Here is a 20,087-nt window from a genome sequence, read left to right as displayed (position 1 = left end):
ACGTCTGCCTCTGGGGGACATATTGCCTTCCATGCGGACGCCACGCTGACCGACCTTATGGCGCAGCAGTGGAAACAGCCAGAGAAAGGACATTCGCTTTCCAGGATCTTCAAGAGTTTGTTTCCTGTTAACACTACCCAGTGGGATTCCTGGGGGCCTCCCCCGAAGGTGGATTTGGCCGTAGCAAAGCTGTCCCGCAGAACCCTGGTGCCCTTGGAAGATGGTTCAAATCTTCAGGACCCTCTGGATCGTAGGGCAGACTCCGTTCTGAAGAAGGTCTACTCAGCTTCCTCCGCGCAAGCCTCTGTGGCCATAGCCTCCTCTATGGTTGGTGACTTTTTGCGCAACCGCTTAGCCGCCTTGGAGCGGGATATAGACTTGGGCGTAGACAGAGATGAGATTCTGGCCTCTATGAAAAGAGTTCATAGGGCTGCAGATTATTTGGCGGAATCCTCCTGCCATCAATTAAAAATCTCCGCCAAATCTATGGCGTTGTCTACTGCGGCCCGTAGACCCCTTTGGCTAAAGCCTTGGCGGGCAGATTTTGCGTCTAAAGCAGCACTCTGTGCTCTCCCCTTTGAGCTGGGAAGGGTGTCTGGCCAAAGCTTAGACGCCATTATGGAGGGATTAGCTGAAGGTAGGGGAAGGTCCCTACCTCAAGCATCCAGGGGCAGACTTGCTCCCTCTAGAGGCAGAGGTTCTTCCTCTAATTATAGACGCCCTTCCCAACAACGGCGTTTTAGATATCGCCCTAGGGGAGCTGGTCGTGGCGCTTCCAAGGAGGACACCAAGAGGAAGCCTGAGTTTTGACGTGGGGCAGCTCCCTGTGGCCCCCCTTCCTGTGGGAGGACGTCTTTCCTCCTTTTCCAGAGCATGGTTCACCCATATCCAAGACCCATGGGTGTTGAAGATCATACAACACGGGTATCACATCGACTTTCATCTTCCACCTCCAGATCGGTTCGTTTCCACCCAAACTCTTCCACCTTCTCAGCAGGCCAGTCTAGAAGCCTTGGTTGCCGAATATGTTACCAAGGGCGCCCTGGAGAAGGTACCAGCCTCAGACCTCGGTCTGGGAGTCTACTCCCCCGTCTTTCTGGTCCCCAAGTTCACCGGGGGCTGGAGGATGATAATAGATCTGAGGTACCTCAATCGGTTTATCAGGAAGAGGTCATTTCGAATGGAAACCGTGGATTCCGTGGCTGTGTTTCTTCAGCCAGGAGAGGTGATGGTTACCCTCGATTTGAAGGACGCCTATCTACATGTCCCCATTGCTCATTTCCACAGGAAGTTCCTCAGGATTGCCGTCGCTATGGCCGGCCACAGGGAGCACTATCAATTCACAGCTCTGCCATTCGGCATCACATCCGCCCCACTGGTATTCACCAAGGTGATTTCTCCGGTCGCCGCGGCCCTCAGACTTCAGGGTCTTTTCATCGTCCCTTATCTAGACGACTGGCTACTGAAAGCTCAGTCTCCTGCTGCCCTCCTCCAGCAGCTCAACCTTGCCATCAACTTCCTACAGGAGTTAGGATTATCAATTGGGAGAAGTCCGAAATCGTTCCATCCACCTGAAGAAAATTCCTCGGATTTATAGTGGATTCAGAAGCGATGCAGATCTTCCTCTCCAGTCCAAGGAAGGAAAGAATCCAAGCCAGTGCACGATTCCTATTGCGCACTCGGCAGGTAACCATCCGGACCGCCATGAGAGTCCTGGGCCTGATGTCATCCTCGGCCAGGGCGGTGCCTTGGGCTTTATGGCATTTGCGTCCCCTGCAGATGGAAGTGTTGAGAACCTGGAACAGGTCTCCACGGGGATTGCACAAGAAGATCTGAATTTCTCCCGCTACCCGTCTTTCTCTCAGATGGTGGATACACCTGAAAGACGGAAGGTCCACGGTCCTGACAGTGTGGACCCTGTTGACAACAGATGCATCCCAGTGGGGATGGGGAGCCCATTGTCAAGACAAAACTGTACAAGGACGATGGAGATGTCCGGAGCTGGGGTTATCCAATCTCAAGGAACTCAGAGCAGTGTACCTGGCCCTAGTACACTTTGCCCCAGAATTGAAAGGCAAGTCTGTCAAAAACCGGTCAGACAATATGACGGTGGTAGTCTATATAAACAAACAAGGGGGCACCAGGTCACCAACCTTGCTGAGGGAGACGAATCTCATATTTGCCTAGGCGGAGAAGAATCTGGTCCAGTTATCCGCTGTTCACATAAAGGGCTCCCTGAACATAGTAGCGGATCAGCTGAGTCAGGGTATTACCGTATCAGGAGAATGGTCTCTCAATCCAGACGTATTTCAACAGATCGTCCAGAGATGGGGTCTCCCGGAGGTCGATCTTATGGCTACCCGACTCAACGCCAAGGTGGGGACCTTCTGCTCTCTGTACTAAGAGGACAATCCCTTGGCGGTGGATGCCCTGTCCATCCCATGGAGGTTCAGGCTGTTTTACATATTCCCTCCAATTCCAATCATACCGAAGGTATTGACAAAAATAAGACAGGACCAAGCCTCGGGAATAGCCATAATCCCGTTCTGGCCAAAAAGGGCTTGGTTTGCTCAGCTCATACAAATGAGTCAGGGCATATATTGGAGGCTTCCCCCACTCCCAGACCTGGTAACCCAAGGAGAGCTGAGATGCCAGGATCTGAGGAGACTCAACCTGACAGCCTGGAGGTTGACCAGTCCCTATTGAGAAATAGAGGACTGTCACAAGCCGTCTTGAAGACCCTATCCAGCGCCAGAGCAGATTCGACTAACAGGAACTACCGTCGAATAGGTAACATCTTTAATGCCTGGTGTCTGCAGCATCAAGTGGACTCCACCGATCCCCCTACGGAGGCGATCCTGGACTTCCTTCAAGACGGACTAGACAGAGGTCTTGCTGTGGCCACACTCAAGGTACACGTAGCGGCCCTGTCCGCCTATCTGGGGAGGCGTTTGTCTCAGGATCCTTTAGTGAGCACCTTTATTAAAGGGGCAACTAGGCTGAGACCGGTGGTAAACACCCCTGTCCACCAATGGGACCTTATTCCGGTCCTGAACGCCCTATGTGGCCAGCCATTTGAACCTCTGGAAGAGGTCTCCCTCAAGTCGCTAACCGGCAAAATGGCGCTGCTATTGGCAGTCACACCTGCCAAACGCGTTAGTGAACTACAAGCTTTGTCCGCTGAGGAGCCATATACCACCTTTTTCTCTGACCATGTACAGCTTAGGTTCCTCCCTGGGTTTCGTCCCAAGGTGCCATCTGCTGTAAACAGGAACCAACTGATTTCCCTTCCAGTATTTTTTCCGTTCCCTTCTTCTGCTGAAGAAGAAAGATGGCACAAGCTGGATGTGGTTAGATGCCTGCAGATCTACTTGCAGCACACTCGCCCCTTTAGGTGGACTGAAAACCTGTTGGTCAGCTACACGGGGAAAAACAAGGGCGCCAAAGCCGCCAAAGCTACAATATCCCGGTGGGTTACCGAGACTATTAGAGTCGCCTATACCGCCCAAGGGCTGTCGGCTCCATCTTTCCTTCATGCCCATTCAACCAGGGCAGTGTCCACTTCACGGGCAGAAAGAAGTGCTTTGTCTGTGGACCAAATATATGCAGCTGCCTCTTGGGCATCTGAATCCACCTTCATTCGGCATTACCGCCTGAAGGACCAAGTGGCAGATTCCACTGCCTTTGCCCAGACCAGTTTAAGTTCGGTCATGGGTTTGTCCCACCCATCTTGGGGACCTGCTTGCTATATCCCCACATTGTGCCGCTGTTGAGGACGACAGGGAACGAGTGATTATGAAGATAATCTTGTTTTCCTTAGTCCTAACAGCGGCACAAGATTTCCCACCCTGGGAATCATATCTTATGTATAAAACTGTATATAAATGTAATGGAGGTACTTTTGTATTTACACGCAGAGGGGAGGTTCTTGTGCCCTCTTATAGGGCCTGCCACGCATTTGATTGGCTAATTAAATATCCGCCTGTCCTACCAGCACACAGGGGCAGAAATACCCCACATTGTGCCGCTGTTAGGACTAAGGGAAACAAGATTATCTTCATAATCACTCGTTTGTTGCCCAAAACATGTAGTGTGCTTGATCTCAATAAAAGTACTTGAATGGACCAGCGCTGGTACCTCCATGTTTTTTGGGGGCTGTATCATCCGACAACTATTAGATCTTTGCGCCATTGGATTCATACTACATGAAGGAGGTGCCCAGATGCTCAGAGTCCAACTTCCAGTTGGAAAATATCTGATATGCCCTATAAGCAGATGTGAGCTCTTCACAACTGCACAAGGTGAGAACCGTCACATCTTATCTTCCACATTTGATTGCCCTAACAATACTACACTATTGGCACTTGGCACTGTTTTTTTTTTCCTCTTTTTGGCATTCCACCCCAAAGTATAATACTCCACAGTGGCCCCACACAGTATAATATGCTTCAATGCGCTCCCTCACAGTATAATGCTCCACAGTGGCACCCACACAGTATGATATGCTCCCAAAAGCCCACACAATTGGAACCACACAATATAAAATGCTAAAGTGCAATAACATTGAAACAGCTGTCCTTGCCTGAGAGACTACCTGGTAAAATCCCAACATCATTGCAAACAAAGGCCTCTGAAACAAACAAAGGGCGTTTTTAAAACACTATGTCTTTTTTCTGAACTTTTTTCACGTTTTTGTTTGTCCTATGTAATTTTAAAATGGCGGATTAAAAGTTAATTTTTACCAAGCCTAAGGAGTGCGGACCTGCTATTACGTGGTGGATGGTTTTCATATGAAAGGCCTCTGAGGTTGTCAGCATGATGTTAAAGGGAGCGCCCTCTATTGGATTGCTTGACTGAGGCTCTGTCTTCCTAATTACATCATGGAAGATAGACTTGCACATTCTCAGTGAGCACCCTCTATTGGTGTGCATGCCTGAGGCACTGACTTCCTAATTACAGCATGGAAGTCAGATTTGCATATTCTTCCCATGTTCCTTTGCACAGCGAAGCGCTCATGGCTTAATAAGACTCCACACACCTAAATGGTGGTTCTCTCCCTATGGAGTGATGATATCTATAGAAGTGTAAGCTATGCTGTATAGCTTGTTTGCAATGAGGTGATTACTGCAATACCACACAGATTTGGCTAGTGTTGGTTTATTAGGCTTCATGGACAGAGTGAAAGATTTCAGGATATAACGGGATTTTTTGTACTCACCATAAAATCCCTCCTTTCTTATTGTATTCACTGGGGGACACAGCACCATGGGTATAGACCTAGCCACTAGGAGGATGAAAATCTGTCAGCTCCACCTCTGGGCTATACCTTCCTCAGTTTGTAGTCATTTTGTACCACAGCAGTAGGAGAAAGACACCCAAGAGAAAAAAAAAGACCAGAAGAACTAACAAAACACCAACACGTGCACCAAAAAGGAGCAAAACAGCTTGTGCAGGAACAACAGGAAGAAAGCAAGGGTGGGATCTGTGTCCCCCAGTGACTACAATGAGAAAAGGATTTTACGGTGGGTATAAAAAATCCTGTGTTCTCGCTTATTTCACTGGGAGACACAGCACCATGGGCAGTGGCTTAACTAGGAATGGGGCCCCCCCCCACCCGACCAACACCGAAGACCTCGACCGACCCCCTCCTACGCATTCCTGCGCACTCTATTATGCCCCATAGTGGCCCCTGCACACAGTATTTTGTCCCTTACTGGCCCCTGCACACAGTATTATGTTCCTTAGGGAGGGTTCACACAGTGTAACGTGCCGCGTGATGTGGCACGTCTACGCCGTGGGACCCATTGATTTGAATGGGAGCGGGGATCGTATGCGCCGCACTAGTTTGCGGCCGTGATTTTGCGGCTGCAACATCACGGCCGCAAACTAGCGCGGCGCATTGAAATCAATGGGAGCGTGTACGGCTCGCAAAGGGTCCCGCGGCGTAGACGTGCCACATCACGCGGAACGTTACACCGTGTGAACTCTCCCTTAGTGGCCCCTGCACACACTTATGTCCCTCAGTGGCCCCTACACACAGTATTATCCCCCATAGTGGCCCCTGCACACAATATTATGTCCCTTAGTGGCCCCTGCACACACTTATGTCCCTCAGTGGCCCCTACACACAGTATTATCCCCCATAGTGGCCCCTGCACACAGTATTATGTCCCTTAGTGGCCCCTGCACACACTTAAGTCCCTCAGTGGCCACTACACACAGTATTATCCCCCATAGTGGCCCTTGCATACAGTATTATGCCCCACTGTGGACACCCATAAACAATTATTATACTCTGGGGTCTTTTCAGACCCCAGAGTATAATAATCGGAGACCCAGGGAGGAGAAAAACATTAAAAAAAACACTGTTACTCACCTATCTCCCGATTCTGCTGCAGTCCTCCGCTATCAGCCTCCGCTGTAGTCCATCTTCAACTACGTCAGACTTCACATGACCCGGGACGCAGGCCGGGGTCATGAGACGTCAGACGACTAGGCCTGAAGCCTGCCCGGATCGTGGAGAGGTAAGTAACAGTGTTTTTTTTATGGTTCTTACCTCTCCGGGGCCTCTGATCATTATACTCGGGGGTCTGAAAAGACCCCCGAGTATATTGATTGTGCTTGTGGGGCCCGTGGTGTCACTTACCGATCCCGGCCCCTGCCAGGATCGGTAAGTAAATAGGGCCCGTTACTGACTGGAGTAACTCCAGCTGGTAATGACCTATTAAAACCCACCCCCCCCCCCAAAAAAAAAAAACACAGCGGGTAGCGGCTGTCGCTGGGCCCCTAATGTCCCAGGCCCTGTGGCAGCTGCCTCTGCTGCTATAGCGGTAGTTACGCCACTGACCATAGGATCTCCTAAAACAGTCCCAGAGGGTGCAAATTACACGGCTATGCAAACAACCTAGCGAACAGCTGCCTGCAGAACCTCACAGCCCAACGTGCGTCGGCAGAGGTCACAGAATGGACCTGGAAAAACTGAGAGAAAGTGTGAATCAAGCCCAGGTAGCAGCCTGCAGACCCGGACAGCAGAAAACGGATGCAGAACATCTCAGGAGGCTTCAACATCTCTCAGAGACAACCAACACACAGAAGAGAGGAGCCCAAACCCTAAGCAGATAGGCCTCCTAGATCACAGACCGGAGCATCAGTAGATGTAAGCCTAGGAAGCAAGTAAGTCCTAGTGAGGGCTCTCAGAGATGATGAATAAAGTGTCTGAACGACGCAGAGTCAGGGAGAGCCATATAGACCCAAATAGCATCTAAGCAGGGAAGAGAAAACTAACATTGATGCTCAAGGTCGGGGCAGAAAGATCGCAAGCTATGCCCTGTAGATGAAAAAAGAGGAAACCACCTTAGGCAGAAGGACAGAGGCAGACAACCTTGTCCCTGTGGAGAACCAGAAAGGGAGGCTGCCAGCAGGACAGCCAGCATGGAGAGCCTGCAGATGGAAGTACTGGCCAACAGGAAAGCGACCTTTCAGGACAGAAGGCAAAGCGTGGAATCCCCTAAAGGTTAGAAGGGGGGCCCAAACACTTAGAGGGGAAAGAAGATCCCATTACAGATCTCCACGTAGGAAAGTCTTCACTGGCCGGAAGGCCAGAGTCTTCAGAAGAGGAACCGAGAGAGCAGAGACCTGTCTTTCAAGAGAAAGACCAAGACCGTGATCCAGGCAAGGCTGGAGAAAAAAAAAAAAAAACAAAAAAAAAACAGGAACCAGAGAAAAGAAAAAGAAAGTGGATGAAAAACAGTACTCTCACAGGAGCGGGCCTAAGACTTCCAGAAGGTAGAACCTGGCTGACTGTGGTTTACAGGTCTAATACATGGTCTGGACAACAGGTTCCGAAAACCCATGGCATTTCAGAACCTTGGCTTCACCAGCCATGCCATTAAATGCAACTGAGGCAAGGCAGTGGAAAACTGGTCCTTGACACATAAGGTTAACCTTCAGAGGAAGAGGCCAAGGAGCGCCTGCCAGCAGGAACATGATATCCACGTACCAGGCCCAGCAGGGCCAATCCGGAGGCACCAGGATGGCTGGGAACCCCTCGAACTTGAGCTCTTGAAACCCGAAGAAGAAGAGATGAATACAAGAGGGGTGGTGGCGATTGGCCCAGGGGTTTGGCCGGGAACCCTGCAACCCTGAAACCTCAGGAGAGAGAGGAAGAGGTCGATATGCCCCACCAGGAGCACAGCTGGAGGATGACTGACTAATGAAGTGACAACTCGCTCGGGAAGTTTTCCTCAGCTAGGTTGTGAGAGGCTCTGCCCACGGAAGAGAGTGGGAGGCTTCAAAAAATGCCATACAGTGCCAAGGACACCCTGGAAGGTTCAAGTAAGTGACCACGGTGGAGTTGCCAGTCTGGACTCTGACCAGATGCCCTAGGAAGAGAGAGATCCAATGAGACAGGGTTAGGAGGATGGCCAGTAAGTCCAGCTTTGGACCACAGGCCCTGAACTGTCAAGACATCGAAGACTGCTTCCCAGCCAGATGACTGGCGTCATTGACAACCTATGAAAGGAGTGAGGAAAGAAATTCCCCAGAGAGATTCCTGGAGAGGCAAGCCAACAATGAAGCTCCAGGCGAACCTGGGAAGACAGAAGAAACAGGCAAACGAGCTGACACAGACTAGACCCAGTGGCCCAGAAACATCATTGCAAGGGCTCAGGAGGAACTGAGCCAAAGGGAGACTCTCAAAGAACAAAACCATCGTGCCCAGGACTCACAGGCATGACACACTGGGACGGGGACTAGAATCTCGGACATGACCAGGAGCATGTCGAGCATCGTTCCCCAAAATTCAAGGCGCTGAGAAGGCATGAGGCAGAACCTTTACCTGCTGAAGAGCCAGTAAAATCAGTGAAGAGGACCAAGGTGATCTGCAAGCTGGTCAGAATGTCAATTCTGGAGGAGGCTTAAATCCAGAGGATATACAGGTACATAATCACAACAACTCCTCTTTCATGTAGGAAGTGACATCATGGAGAAAACTCAAGGAGGAGAGCATTGTGGAAAGTGATGAGTAACAGGAAGTTGCCAGAATCAAAGGATGCCGCCATCACTGATTGCAGGGCTACATGTGGAACCTGCAGATTCGGATAAACCTGTTGAGCCTCTTCAGGTCCCAGAAAGGAAGGAGCCATCCCTCCTGAAATGGGAAAAATAAAACCTTAGGGTGCATTCACACTACTAATACGCTGACTGATTCTGAACGTTAAAACACGTTCAGAATCAGCGCATATAAAGCAGATCCCATTCATTTCAATGGGAGCCGGCATACGAGCGCTCCCCATTGAAATGAATGGGCTGCTTTTTTCTCTACGAGCGCTCCCATTGAAGTGAATGGGAAGCGCTCACGTGTACGGCTCGCCGTGTGAAGGGGCCCGGCGCTCGGCTCAGTCCGAGCCGTACACGCGAGCGCTTCCCATTGGGAATGGGAGCGCTTGTAGACAAAAAAGGAGCCCATTCATTTCAATGGGGAGCACTCGTATGCCGGCTCCCATTGAAATGAATGGGATGTGCTTTATACGCGCTGATTCTGAACGTGTTTTAACGTTCAGAATCAGTCACCGTATCCGTAGTGTGAATGCACCCTTACTGTAGCAGAGTGGGGGTGGCCTGGAGAAAAAAACCTTCAGTTTCAAAAGGAGGAAAACCTGATGGCGTTGCCGGTATACACCACCTCTTGGACCCAGGAGAGGGAGGTGCTGGCAAGCCAGGACTCCAGGAAGTTGAACATCCGTACCCTCACATCAGAGGGATAAGATCTCAAGAAGAGAAGGGTTTGGAAGAGGAAAAAAATAGGCTTGGAACAAGATTGCCAAGAGACCTGGACTAGAATAGAGGCCTAATTGAAGCATGAGTCACAGGAAGACTGATCTCTGCAATGAGAAGGAGGAGCTGGTGCTAAGATGCTTCTGGTGGAGGAAAGAGCCACTTCCTCCTATAGGCACAGAGATGAACTAGGCAGAGCCTAAACAAAAAGCCAGCCTTGTTATTCCCAAGGGAAGGGATGGGCCACAACTACCTTCTAGAGGATACAGTATTCCTTGAACGGATCCAAAGGAACAGTGCAATGCAACAGCATAGGCGGCCACCTAGGCAGAACATCAAGGTGCTAAAAGAAAGCATCGCCCAAAAACTGGAGGCATAGAGGATTTGAAAGACAAGTAGCTGAATGTCTTTGTCAATGTCCCAGAAGGGGGCAGCACAGGAGATACCCCTATGGAGCAGCTTAGCCCAGGAAAAGTAGGTCTTGATGCCAGAAGGTACAAATGAAGGCCGCAGGGAGGAGCCAGCCGCTATGAAGGCTGCCTTAGTGGCTCCAGCGGAGGGAGAGTCCTCCCTAGGGAAAATAGGTGCACTCGCCAGACCGACCTCGCCAACTATTGCTGGAAAGCGTCACAACTGCTAATATGTTGTGCATCTCATCGGTCACCCTCAGAGGATTACAGAGAGAGGCAGAGTCCTATACCAAAGGCAGCATAGTAGCTTGGGAGGGCCCGAACTATTGCGGGGTCCACTGCAGAGGGGCATTGACCAAAGGATACATGTTTTGTCCAAATGAAGCCATTATTCCATCAAGACATGGTTGGAGGAAGCCAGAGGATGGCGGCGACCGTGGTGGAAGGAGATGTCTTCTGGAGAAGTAGGATACGGGTCCTCTGAAATCTGTAGAATCTCTCTGACCGCTTTGCAGAGCTCCTGCGTATAAATAAGTTCCTAGCTGATACTCCGAGTCGGAGTCAGAGGCATTCCCAGTAGAAACAGACCATACAGGAAGAGGCAGGGTTCCGCCTGTCTGAGTGGAATTGTGAGCTGTGGCCCTATCCGGGGAGTGTTCAGAAGAAGGGGATGAGAACTGTGGCCTGTAGGATAATTTCCTGGTCCTTATTCAAGGACAGCTCCTGGGAAAGGAACCATGAGGGTGCCCAGGGAGGGGCCTAGAAGTCGCTGACAGAGCAGCCATCAGGGAAGATAGCTGTTCCAAAGTTTCCACCTCAGACTGGTTAAGCCTGGCAAGCATGGGTGCCATGGCCCGGGTAAAGGAGGCCACCCAATCTGGGAGGGTAAAACTGCCAGAGAGGGGCCAGGAGGAAACGCTGCATGTATACATTCTGAGCAGTGGCTTGGAAATCTTCCCTGTATTGCTCCAAGTATATGTGCTGCAAAGCGAGCATTGGAAAGTAGAGAGGACCAATGGATTCAGGCTGGCTGCATAAAAACATTTGATACAGCGGGCGCACGTGTAAACGTGGCGAGACCAAAGGTGGGGCCAAGGAGTGAGATGGCTCTATATGGCAGCACATGGAGGAGGGGCCGAAAGGAAAAAAGGGTTAATAGGTTTTAAGTTAAAAAAGGGGTTAACCTACCAGACCACTGGAGGCATGTCCTATCGCATAAAAGGCCCTCCCCCGGATTTCCCACGTTGAGGAACTAAGCAGAAGAAGGAGACCACCTCCTAGCTAATAGGAAGACCTGGGTGGAGTTTGGAGGCCTGGAAAGCCTGGGGAAGGGGCGTGCTTAGTTGCGGCCTAGTACCCGGCAGAAGCCAGGGACTAAAGTAGAATCACGGCCAGTGGCGGGCACGGATGCCGGCCAAAGACTCTGGAAGGCCTGGTCAAGGCCTAAAAAAGGTACCAGGGTTCAGGAGAGGGGCCTTAATGAAACTATAAATGCACCCCCCCGAACTGGAACTGCTCGGTGAGCAGCAAGAAAAGCCCCAGGCAGATTAAAAAGGGGCTCATTCACCAAAGTGCAGCCCCATGTGAGGAAGCCCACCATGGACGTAGAAGGAGGGAGGCTGAGGGAAAGGGAGCCCAATAGGAGGCCCAGAAGAGAAGGGGGTTAAATATTGAGGAATTATCATACTCACCTATCTTCTAATAGTCACCTGTCTGGTGTCTTCAGGTGCCGCAGGGCCACCCACCCCCTCAGTAGGACTTTGAATGTGGGAGTGGGATCACCGGTAATTCGGCAGCAGGTGCAACAAGTGGGGAGCGGGGACTGGGTGTCCGGTGAGGCACTCTTTTGCAGACTAGTGTGGCGTACACGTTGAAGACCCGCCTGCACCTGAAAGAAAAATAGAAATTATGTAAGACAAAAAGAACTGAGTCAAGTCGTGTCTGCCTCCTACGGACAGTAGATTTAAACTGACTACTACTGTCTATGAAAAGGGTATAGTCCAGAGGAAGAGCCGACAGCTTTTCATTCATTAACACAAAAACTCAAATTTAAAAAAAAAAAAAAAAAAAAAAGAAGAGGTAATTTTCTGGCGATACATTCCCTTTAAGAACCCTTCTGGGAGTGATGGAAACAATAGACACAAGGCTCTGTGGCATGTGTGATGTCTTCTTATTAACCTCATGCACTGATTAGACCATGTATGCTGTGCTATGAATTCTGGGTATGGGATACAAATAAAACCTCAATGGTGAAAAAGAGGAATTTTCTCTTAGTGCCAGATATTGGAAGGGAGCTCTCTATAGATTACTACCTGGTTGTCATAGAAACCTAAATCCATAATCTGGGAATAATACACCAAGCTAATATGACTCCTCCAGAAGGAAGACATTCAGTTATTTTTCGAGGTTTGTGCTTCTCATCAGCGCAGAGTAGGGTACTGAGTGGCTGTATGAGAGGTTTCTTTGAAAATCAGGTATTAATCTATAGGGAAAATTCAAATCACCCCCCTTTCCCTAGAACAGATATAAAAGTGAAAAAATAAAGTGAAACACACATGCACACACATTAGATATCCCTATGTCTGAAAATGCTCAGCGTACAAACTTATACATTTTTCTCCCATATGGTGAACATCATAGCAGGGGAAAAAAATAATCACATCAATAATACCAAAAAATTTTTTTGTAGTTTCAAAAAATTTGAATAAAAGGCGATCAAAGCAATAGACATTCCCTAAAATGGTATAACTGAAAAGTACATCTGGCCCTGCATAACAAAGGCCCACTATGACAAAAAAAAAATAAAAAATTACAGGTGTAAAGATAGATTTATTCCAAGAAAAAAAAATATATTTTTGCTTTTGCAGTTTTAGATTATTTTTTTAGCATTGCCAAAATGATCTGAAAATTAGCTCCACAGAGTACAAGAGGAGTTATCCCAGCCACATCATCCTTATTTGAATGCCTCCTTCCTCTGAATTCAATACCCCTTTGTTGTTATCTTCTTAGTTGCATCAATAGTAGTTTCTGACATAGGCACAATCCAAATTTTGCACATGCGCTGTATGCCTGGCTCGACAAAGTGGCTGAACACACAGCGCATAAGCGAGATTTGGATTGCGCCTACGTCAGAGGCTGCTAAGATGATAACAAGGAGGTAGAGGTTTACAACTAGGGGGATTGAATTCAAAAGGCATTCAAATTAACACGATGTGGCTGTGCTTGGAGAACAGGGATGATGCCCTCGTGCTCCGTGGAGCTCAATTACATATCGGAAAATAAAGGACTTATAACAAAACCGCTTGGAGGATCATCAAACAAAAGGTATGTCTAAAATAAACTTTATAAAGGATATTTGAATTTAAGCTTATCTCAATCTTCGTTTTGGTAAGGATAGACTCCCTTTAAGGGGATAAAATGTAAATCAATTACTTAAGTTTGGTGTCCCTGGAATTGTTTCAACCCTTAGAATACAGGTGATTAGAGATGAGCGAGTAATGTTCGGATCAGCCGATCCGAACAGCACGCTCGCATAGAGATGAATGGACGTAGCCGGCATGCGGGGGGTTAAGCGGCCGGCCGCCGTCAAAGCGGAAGTACCAGGTGCATCCGAACATTACTCGCTCATCTCTACAGGTGATATGTCATTTTGGCTGCACAGTGAATGGCGTAAAAACAAAGCCAGTTAGTCACATAAATGCAGTTTTTCTCTAATTCCACCCCATTCTTAATTTTTTTCCAGCTTCCCAGTACAAAATATTAAATGGTACCACTACAAAAGTACAACTTGGAAATACTAAGCCCTTATATGGCTCTGTAAACGGAAAAATAAAGTTATGTGGTTTGGAAGGGGTTAAATAAAAAAAATGCATGTGGCGGGAATCGGTTAAACACTTCCTGTTTATTTCAGTATGCTTATTGGCAGGATTTGATCCCAGTTTACAAGACTTGGCTCTTCCCTTGATCGACTGAAATTTGCATTTCTAAAGGTTCCAGGATAAAAACTTACACTCCTTAGTACAACCAGTGGACTCTATTTCCCAATATCAGGATGGTTAAAATCCCCCACATTGTTATTTACTGCCTTTTCTATTCTTGCAGCATTTCATCCTCATCCTGTTCACTGATGTTTAATGGATTATAAGAAATTCTCATTAGTAATTTACTGTTATTTACAAGAATATTAACCTACAAAGTCTCCACAATGTCAGAGCCCTCCCCAGTGTAATAATATTGCACTAGGGTTTGGATTTTATACAAAGACAAATGCCTCCCTCATCTGTTCTTTCCTTTCTAAACATGGTGTAGCCTTTCACCTTTGTCACCCAGTCATAGATTTTATCCAGCCAGGTTTTGGTCAATAGAATCTCCAGTCCATCCATATTACTTACATCTGCCAGTAAACATTTAATATAACCAAGAAGTTTGTTTTCGGTTCACTATTCACCTCCATTGGTAACCCCAGCCCCCTTATATCACAATCAAATCCAGCCACAACTACTAGATCTATTCTCATGTTTGTAGAATCCCTCTCCTTACTCAGATTTTAGTTAGAACCTCCTTCAGCCATCTATTTTTTCTCTCTGCAATGCTGCACCTTTTCCGTTTAGGTACAGCCTATTCCTAGCATGCGGCCAGTAGACAAAAGAGAAGTCACGACAGTTCTCTATAAACCCAAACCTTTCCTTCCTGCACAATTTTCAAAGCCACTTGTTCAACTCCCTAAACTCCCATTGTGTTTCTAGTGATACCTGTGGCACTGGTAGTATTCCAGGGTAACGACTTGAGTTTCTTTCCTAGAATGCCTTTTTTATATTTCCATCCATAACAAGATAATCCTTTAATAGTCCCACAGTGGGGAAATTTCAGTATGTTACAGCAGCATAGTAATACATATACAGGATAAACAGTAATATATTACGGAAGTAGACACACATATGCTGAGAAGAGGAGATATACTAGGAGTGCGGAGTGATCTTCGCTTGGTCTGATGTAGATTATGTAGCCTGATCGCAGTTGGTTGCAAGAACTTGCAGTAGCGCTCCATCTCACACCTGGGGTGAAGCAGACGGTCACTTACAGTGCTGCCAAGTCCCATCAAGGTCTCATACATGGGGTGGGATTTGTTCTCCCGCATGGAGGTCACCACGGACAGTATCCTTCTGTTATTTACCACCTCTACTGGGTCCAGGGGGCTCCCCAGGACAGAGCTGGCCCTTCTGATCAGCCTGTCAAGTCTATTTCTGTCTCTGGTTGATATACTGCTCCCCCAGCGGACCACACCGAAAAAGATGGCTGAAACAACCACAGAGTTGAAAAGAAGTGGCCCCTGGACTCCAAAGGCCCTCAGCTTCCTGAGCAGGTAGAGTCTTCCGTGACCCTTTCTGCGCAGCGCCTCCACGTGTTCAGCCCAGTCTAGTTTATTATTGAGGCACACACTTAGGTACTTATAGGTCCTGACTATCTCAATGCATTTCCCTTGGATCTCCACCGGGGTCGGAGCACTTCTCTATTTACTAAACTCCACCACCATCTCCCTGGTCTTCCCAGCATTAATCCTGAGGTGGTTCTGCTGGCACTATTCAACAAAATTCCGGTTTAAGTCTCTGTATTCCCTATCGCCACCATCAGTGATAAGGCCGACTATAGCAGAGTCATCAGAGTTCTTCTGTAAGTAACAGCTAGATGAGTTGTGCCTAAAGTAAGCAGTGTACATTGTGAAGAGAAATGGGGCAAGAACTGTACCTTGTGGTGCCCCCATACTACAGATCACAGTGTCATACAGTCCTGCTTTCTCACATATTGAGGTCAGGTTCCCCAGTGGCCTATAAACTCCCTCTTAGCACTATCCACAGAAGCTAAGTCTCCACGATCAAGAACAGGCCACATAGTCAATTATATATTAAGTCAGTAGGCAAACAAAGCAAAAATAAGAAGCCTTTTCAGAGGATTTTATTGTGGTGGGATATTGTGATATACCACCACCAAATAGGGGCCAGGGGTGAGAAGTGCAATTCATGTCTTACCTTTTGAACTACTGCATACTGTTGAAAGTGCAATTCTCCTTTTTTGTGCGCTATTTTTTATATTACGACAGTAAACATACAAAATAATTTCATTTTAGAATTTTATTATATTGCTAAATTGGATATTGCTAGGAGGAATGGCATTTCTGTGAAGATCTCCAGTTTTAGGAATTCACATTAGTTTAGTTCTGCTGAAGGAGAAAAACCAGTCAGAATCTGAAATGTAGAAATTCATTTATGAAAGGAATATATACTTTAACAGTAATCTGCAGTATGATTTATTTCATTTCAAAAGAAGGGAAAGCTTAAAGGACAACAGTCATCAGAATAAACAGCTATTCATATCATCGTAGGTTCCTTCACCACACTCTGCTCCTATGCACTGCCTCCAAATTTAGTGGACAACTTGCTTATCAGATTCATCACTTTTGGGTTGCTCTGATATTTTGATATGTTGGCTGGATTCTGGGCTACATCTTGGAATGCAGCCATCACCTCTGGATCCTGTGGGGAGGGGGAGAAAATAGAATCACAGTTATTTTCTGTTACTATTATTGAATCAACTTCATAATATAAAGTTATGTATCAGCAGAAAATGAATAAGGTTTTAAAAGAGAAACATTGTTATTACTGTCCATGAAGAGTTAAATACTTCTCTGGCCGCCAGTGTCAAGAATCTCCCCAAACAGATTAGAGGTTTGACTGGTTCTTCCAAAATCAGTGGGCTCGACTGATCTAACCCTCATACGCATGGACAGTTTATGTCGTATGTAAAGCAGGGGCAAAACACTTAGCATAGAGAGCTCCATCTCAGGCTCCTTACTATTCCTTGATCTTTGGGGATTTGGCTTGTTACGGATGTGTAGTTTGTGTTTGTGTTTTTTTCATAAACAAGGGGGGGGGGGGAGCATTTTTTATTTTTATTTTCTAAAACAATTTTAGCACCTATGGGGTTAAAGGCATGTATGTTTACTGATTGATAACAGGGGGCGATATCTTAGACAAAAGTCCATGGTCTTCCTTCCCCTGAGGTTATCTGAAGTGATCGGGACAGTGAAATAAAATCATTCTCCTCTCCCTGGACACTGATTGATGTGACGGCTGCGACTATGTGCAGCTCCACTTTAACCAGCGAGATCTCAAAATCTAAGTGGGTTACATACATGGAATCATTTTAAAGCCAAGATTCATGTGGTCGTGGCTGTAGCCCTTGTGGCTCCGGAGTTAGAGCTGTTTGCAGAGGGAGCAGTGAATTTAGTTTTAGTGGACATATCCTGCTGGGGGGTAAACAGTAATGTACTTTGCTCAAACCCTGTCAAAGTCATCTTCATTTTCTGATATCTGAACTTAGCCTTACAAAAATCCAGAACATTGTGTTAAATACAGCACCTACCTGCATTGCAGTCAGGACTTCTGGATCAGAGAGGATTTCACTCACTCCTGGCATTCCAGCCATGCCACCGGGGAATCCTCCAGCCATACCTGGCATACCCGGCATACCACCTGGGAATCCCCCTATGAAGCAACAACAGTGAAATATAAGTGGATTGTAAGTGATTGAACAAATGACAGAAGTGAGGTTTGACAAAAAAAAGGTTTTTAGGATATGCAGAAGAGAAAAGCAAAAAACAGCTATGAAGTATGGTGGCTGCCAAGACCCTCAGCAAGGCGCAAACTGAACCCACAATGCAGGGAAGTAGAATATAGTCACATTCAAGTCAGTGTTGATGAAGACGTGAAAAGCTGAAGATCTGAAGCCAAGGAAGTCCCATTTAATAACCTATAAATTCAGTGTCGAACTGGCCTGCTCTCTCTGCTCTCACCAGAACATGGATGAGGTTTTGAAAAAAAAATAAAATAGTACATTAAACTTTACCTGCAGAAACATGTTTTTCCCATAGAATTGTATATGGTGCAGAAGTAAAAAATTTAAAACACAGTGACAAAAACGCAGTGACAAACATGAACATATTTTTGCGTTTCTTTCCTCGGCCAAACTCTTCTTTCCACTGCGGTGCCAGCAGACTCTCCATCAGTCACTGATTCCGGCATTTCAGCAATGATGTAACCGACTATCTCCTGTGATTGATGAGACCAGTGATTGGCTGCCATGGCCACATAAAGGGTCACTGATGGGGTGCCAAGCTAAAGATCTATGAAGGGGGAAGGGGGCCCCCTTCTGGAATAGCAGAGACAGGAATAGAGAAGTTAGAGCTTAATCACATGACAGAGTTTCTCAGTCATGTGACGTCCGTGATCCATGAAAATATGGAACACAGTCTAGGTTTTTAAGAATTGATCGCTTGGATCAGTGATTTGATAATTGATGTGAATGGGTCAATGAAAAAACTAGACCATACACAGATCTGTGAAAAACCAGTCCAAGAATCAGATCGGTCACATAAATCTAATATATTTTGGCATTCATGGCCAAACTTTTTTTTTCATTATTTAGCTATCTCAGAAATGAGGGCTTGTATTTTGTTGGATAACAGCGTGTCATTCTCACCATTTCAGGGTACATATAACTTCTAGACTAACAATTTATTGGGGGTGGAGTCATGGTGGAGAAACGAAGCAGTTTCAACCTTGTTTTCTGTATTACAAATTTTGATCTAAAAACTGTCAAGTACCCATATCATGCAAACTGGATACTGTTGCCAGAACGATTACAGTGATCCAAATATAGAACTTTTTCTGTTTTACTTGTACAAGAGAAAGTTAAAAGATTTGCTTTTCTTTTTGCCATATTCTGAAAATCATGTGTATAATTTGCCAACAGTTTCATTGGTATAAATATGAGGTATATAAAACTTTTATTCCGGTTGACACCAAGTAGATGTACTTTTTTGTATCTTCTCAAGACATTAATAGCAAAAAATGTTTTAGTTTTTTATTTTTAAATATTTTACCTCTTTTCATTACTCTTTTATTTCACATTTGATTCAAATCAACAAGGGTAATTCACCCCTGGGGACTTGTTCACTAGTAAAATACATGGCTGTACATACACTATGTATTGTAGTGAATAGTTTGCCTAGCCATGTCCACAGCAATAATAACGTTATATGGTCCGATAAAGATGGCAGCTAGGGGGAACCACTGTCAGACCCAGAAGTATAATCTATTATGCTCGCTTATTGACTCTCACGCAGTGTAATGGTGACGATATAACCTGCAAAAGTTGGTGGGGGTTCATTTAATCACCAGAAACATCCTGGCTATAGAACCAGTGCACCATAAATTAACAATTTCTTGCGTTTGTTTTCTGAGCACTAACCATACAATCACAACAGTGAGACATAAATAAATCTATATAGACTCAATGATTTTAAACACTGTTTATATGGCAACATACACTATAGAACTATAAATAGAACTTGACCAGTCACATTAAGCCCTATAGTCACAACTGAAAAGGACTGCGAGCTTATACTTTGCACAGTATCTCTCTTTATATACACACACGCATTTATACATCTCCCGAAATACCAAATGTATTTTATGCACCTCTTCTTCTCACTTCCTGTATTTCTCCCCCTCCCTTTCAGCTTGCTGAACTACACTATAAAGTATCACAATACTTATGCAGATCAGATAATATGAACATGCTTCGAGAGATGGACTCAGTGTTATTTGTGTGTTTACAAAGATGGCTAACAGACTTTATCAGCAAACTGCAATTAGCTGAACTGATTGTCCTGCACAGTGATGTCATGGTTATGGTAATGCTGTGCGAACAGATGTGTGAATAATGGAAAGAATAAGTTCACACAGCAGGGAAACAAAGCAGCATTTCTAAAGCAATACATTTAGGAAAAGACTTCACTTTACATATGCTACCAGTATAGATAGGATCCTTGAAATGGGACAATCC

At 46.3% G+C, this 20,087-nt stretch overlaps 1 protein-coding gene across 1 annotated transcript in view; it reads right to left on the bottom strand.

Moving 5' to 3' along the window:
- Positions 1-16,294: 16,294 nt before the first annotated feature.
- Positions 16,295-20,087, bottom strand: part of ST13 (ST13 Hsp70 interacting protein) — a 36,146-nt gene continuing 32,353 nt past the window's right edge. The window contains exons 11-12 of the mRNA XM_075286357.1: positions 17,604-17,725; positions 16,295-16,714 (exon numbers count right to left, since the gene is read on the bottom strand). Of these exons, the coding sequence (XP_075142458.1) occupies positions 16,586-16,714; positions 17,604-17,725 (251 nt within the window). The 3' untranslated portion in view covers positions 16,295-16,585. The remainder of the gene's footprint in view (positions 16,715-17,603; positions 17,726-20,087) is intronic.

This window comes from Leptodactylus fuscus, chromosome 9 (genome assembly GCF_031893055.1).
Source record: "Leptodactylus fuscus isolate aLepFus1 chromosome 9, aLepFus1.hap2, whole genome shotgun sequence".
In the NCBI taxonomy this organism is placed as follows: Eukaryota; Metazoa; Chordata; class Amphibia; order Anura; family Leptodactylidae; genus Leptodactylus; species Leptodactylus fuscus.
This window is presented reverse-complemented; position numbering and strand designations above follow the sequence as displayed.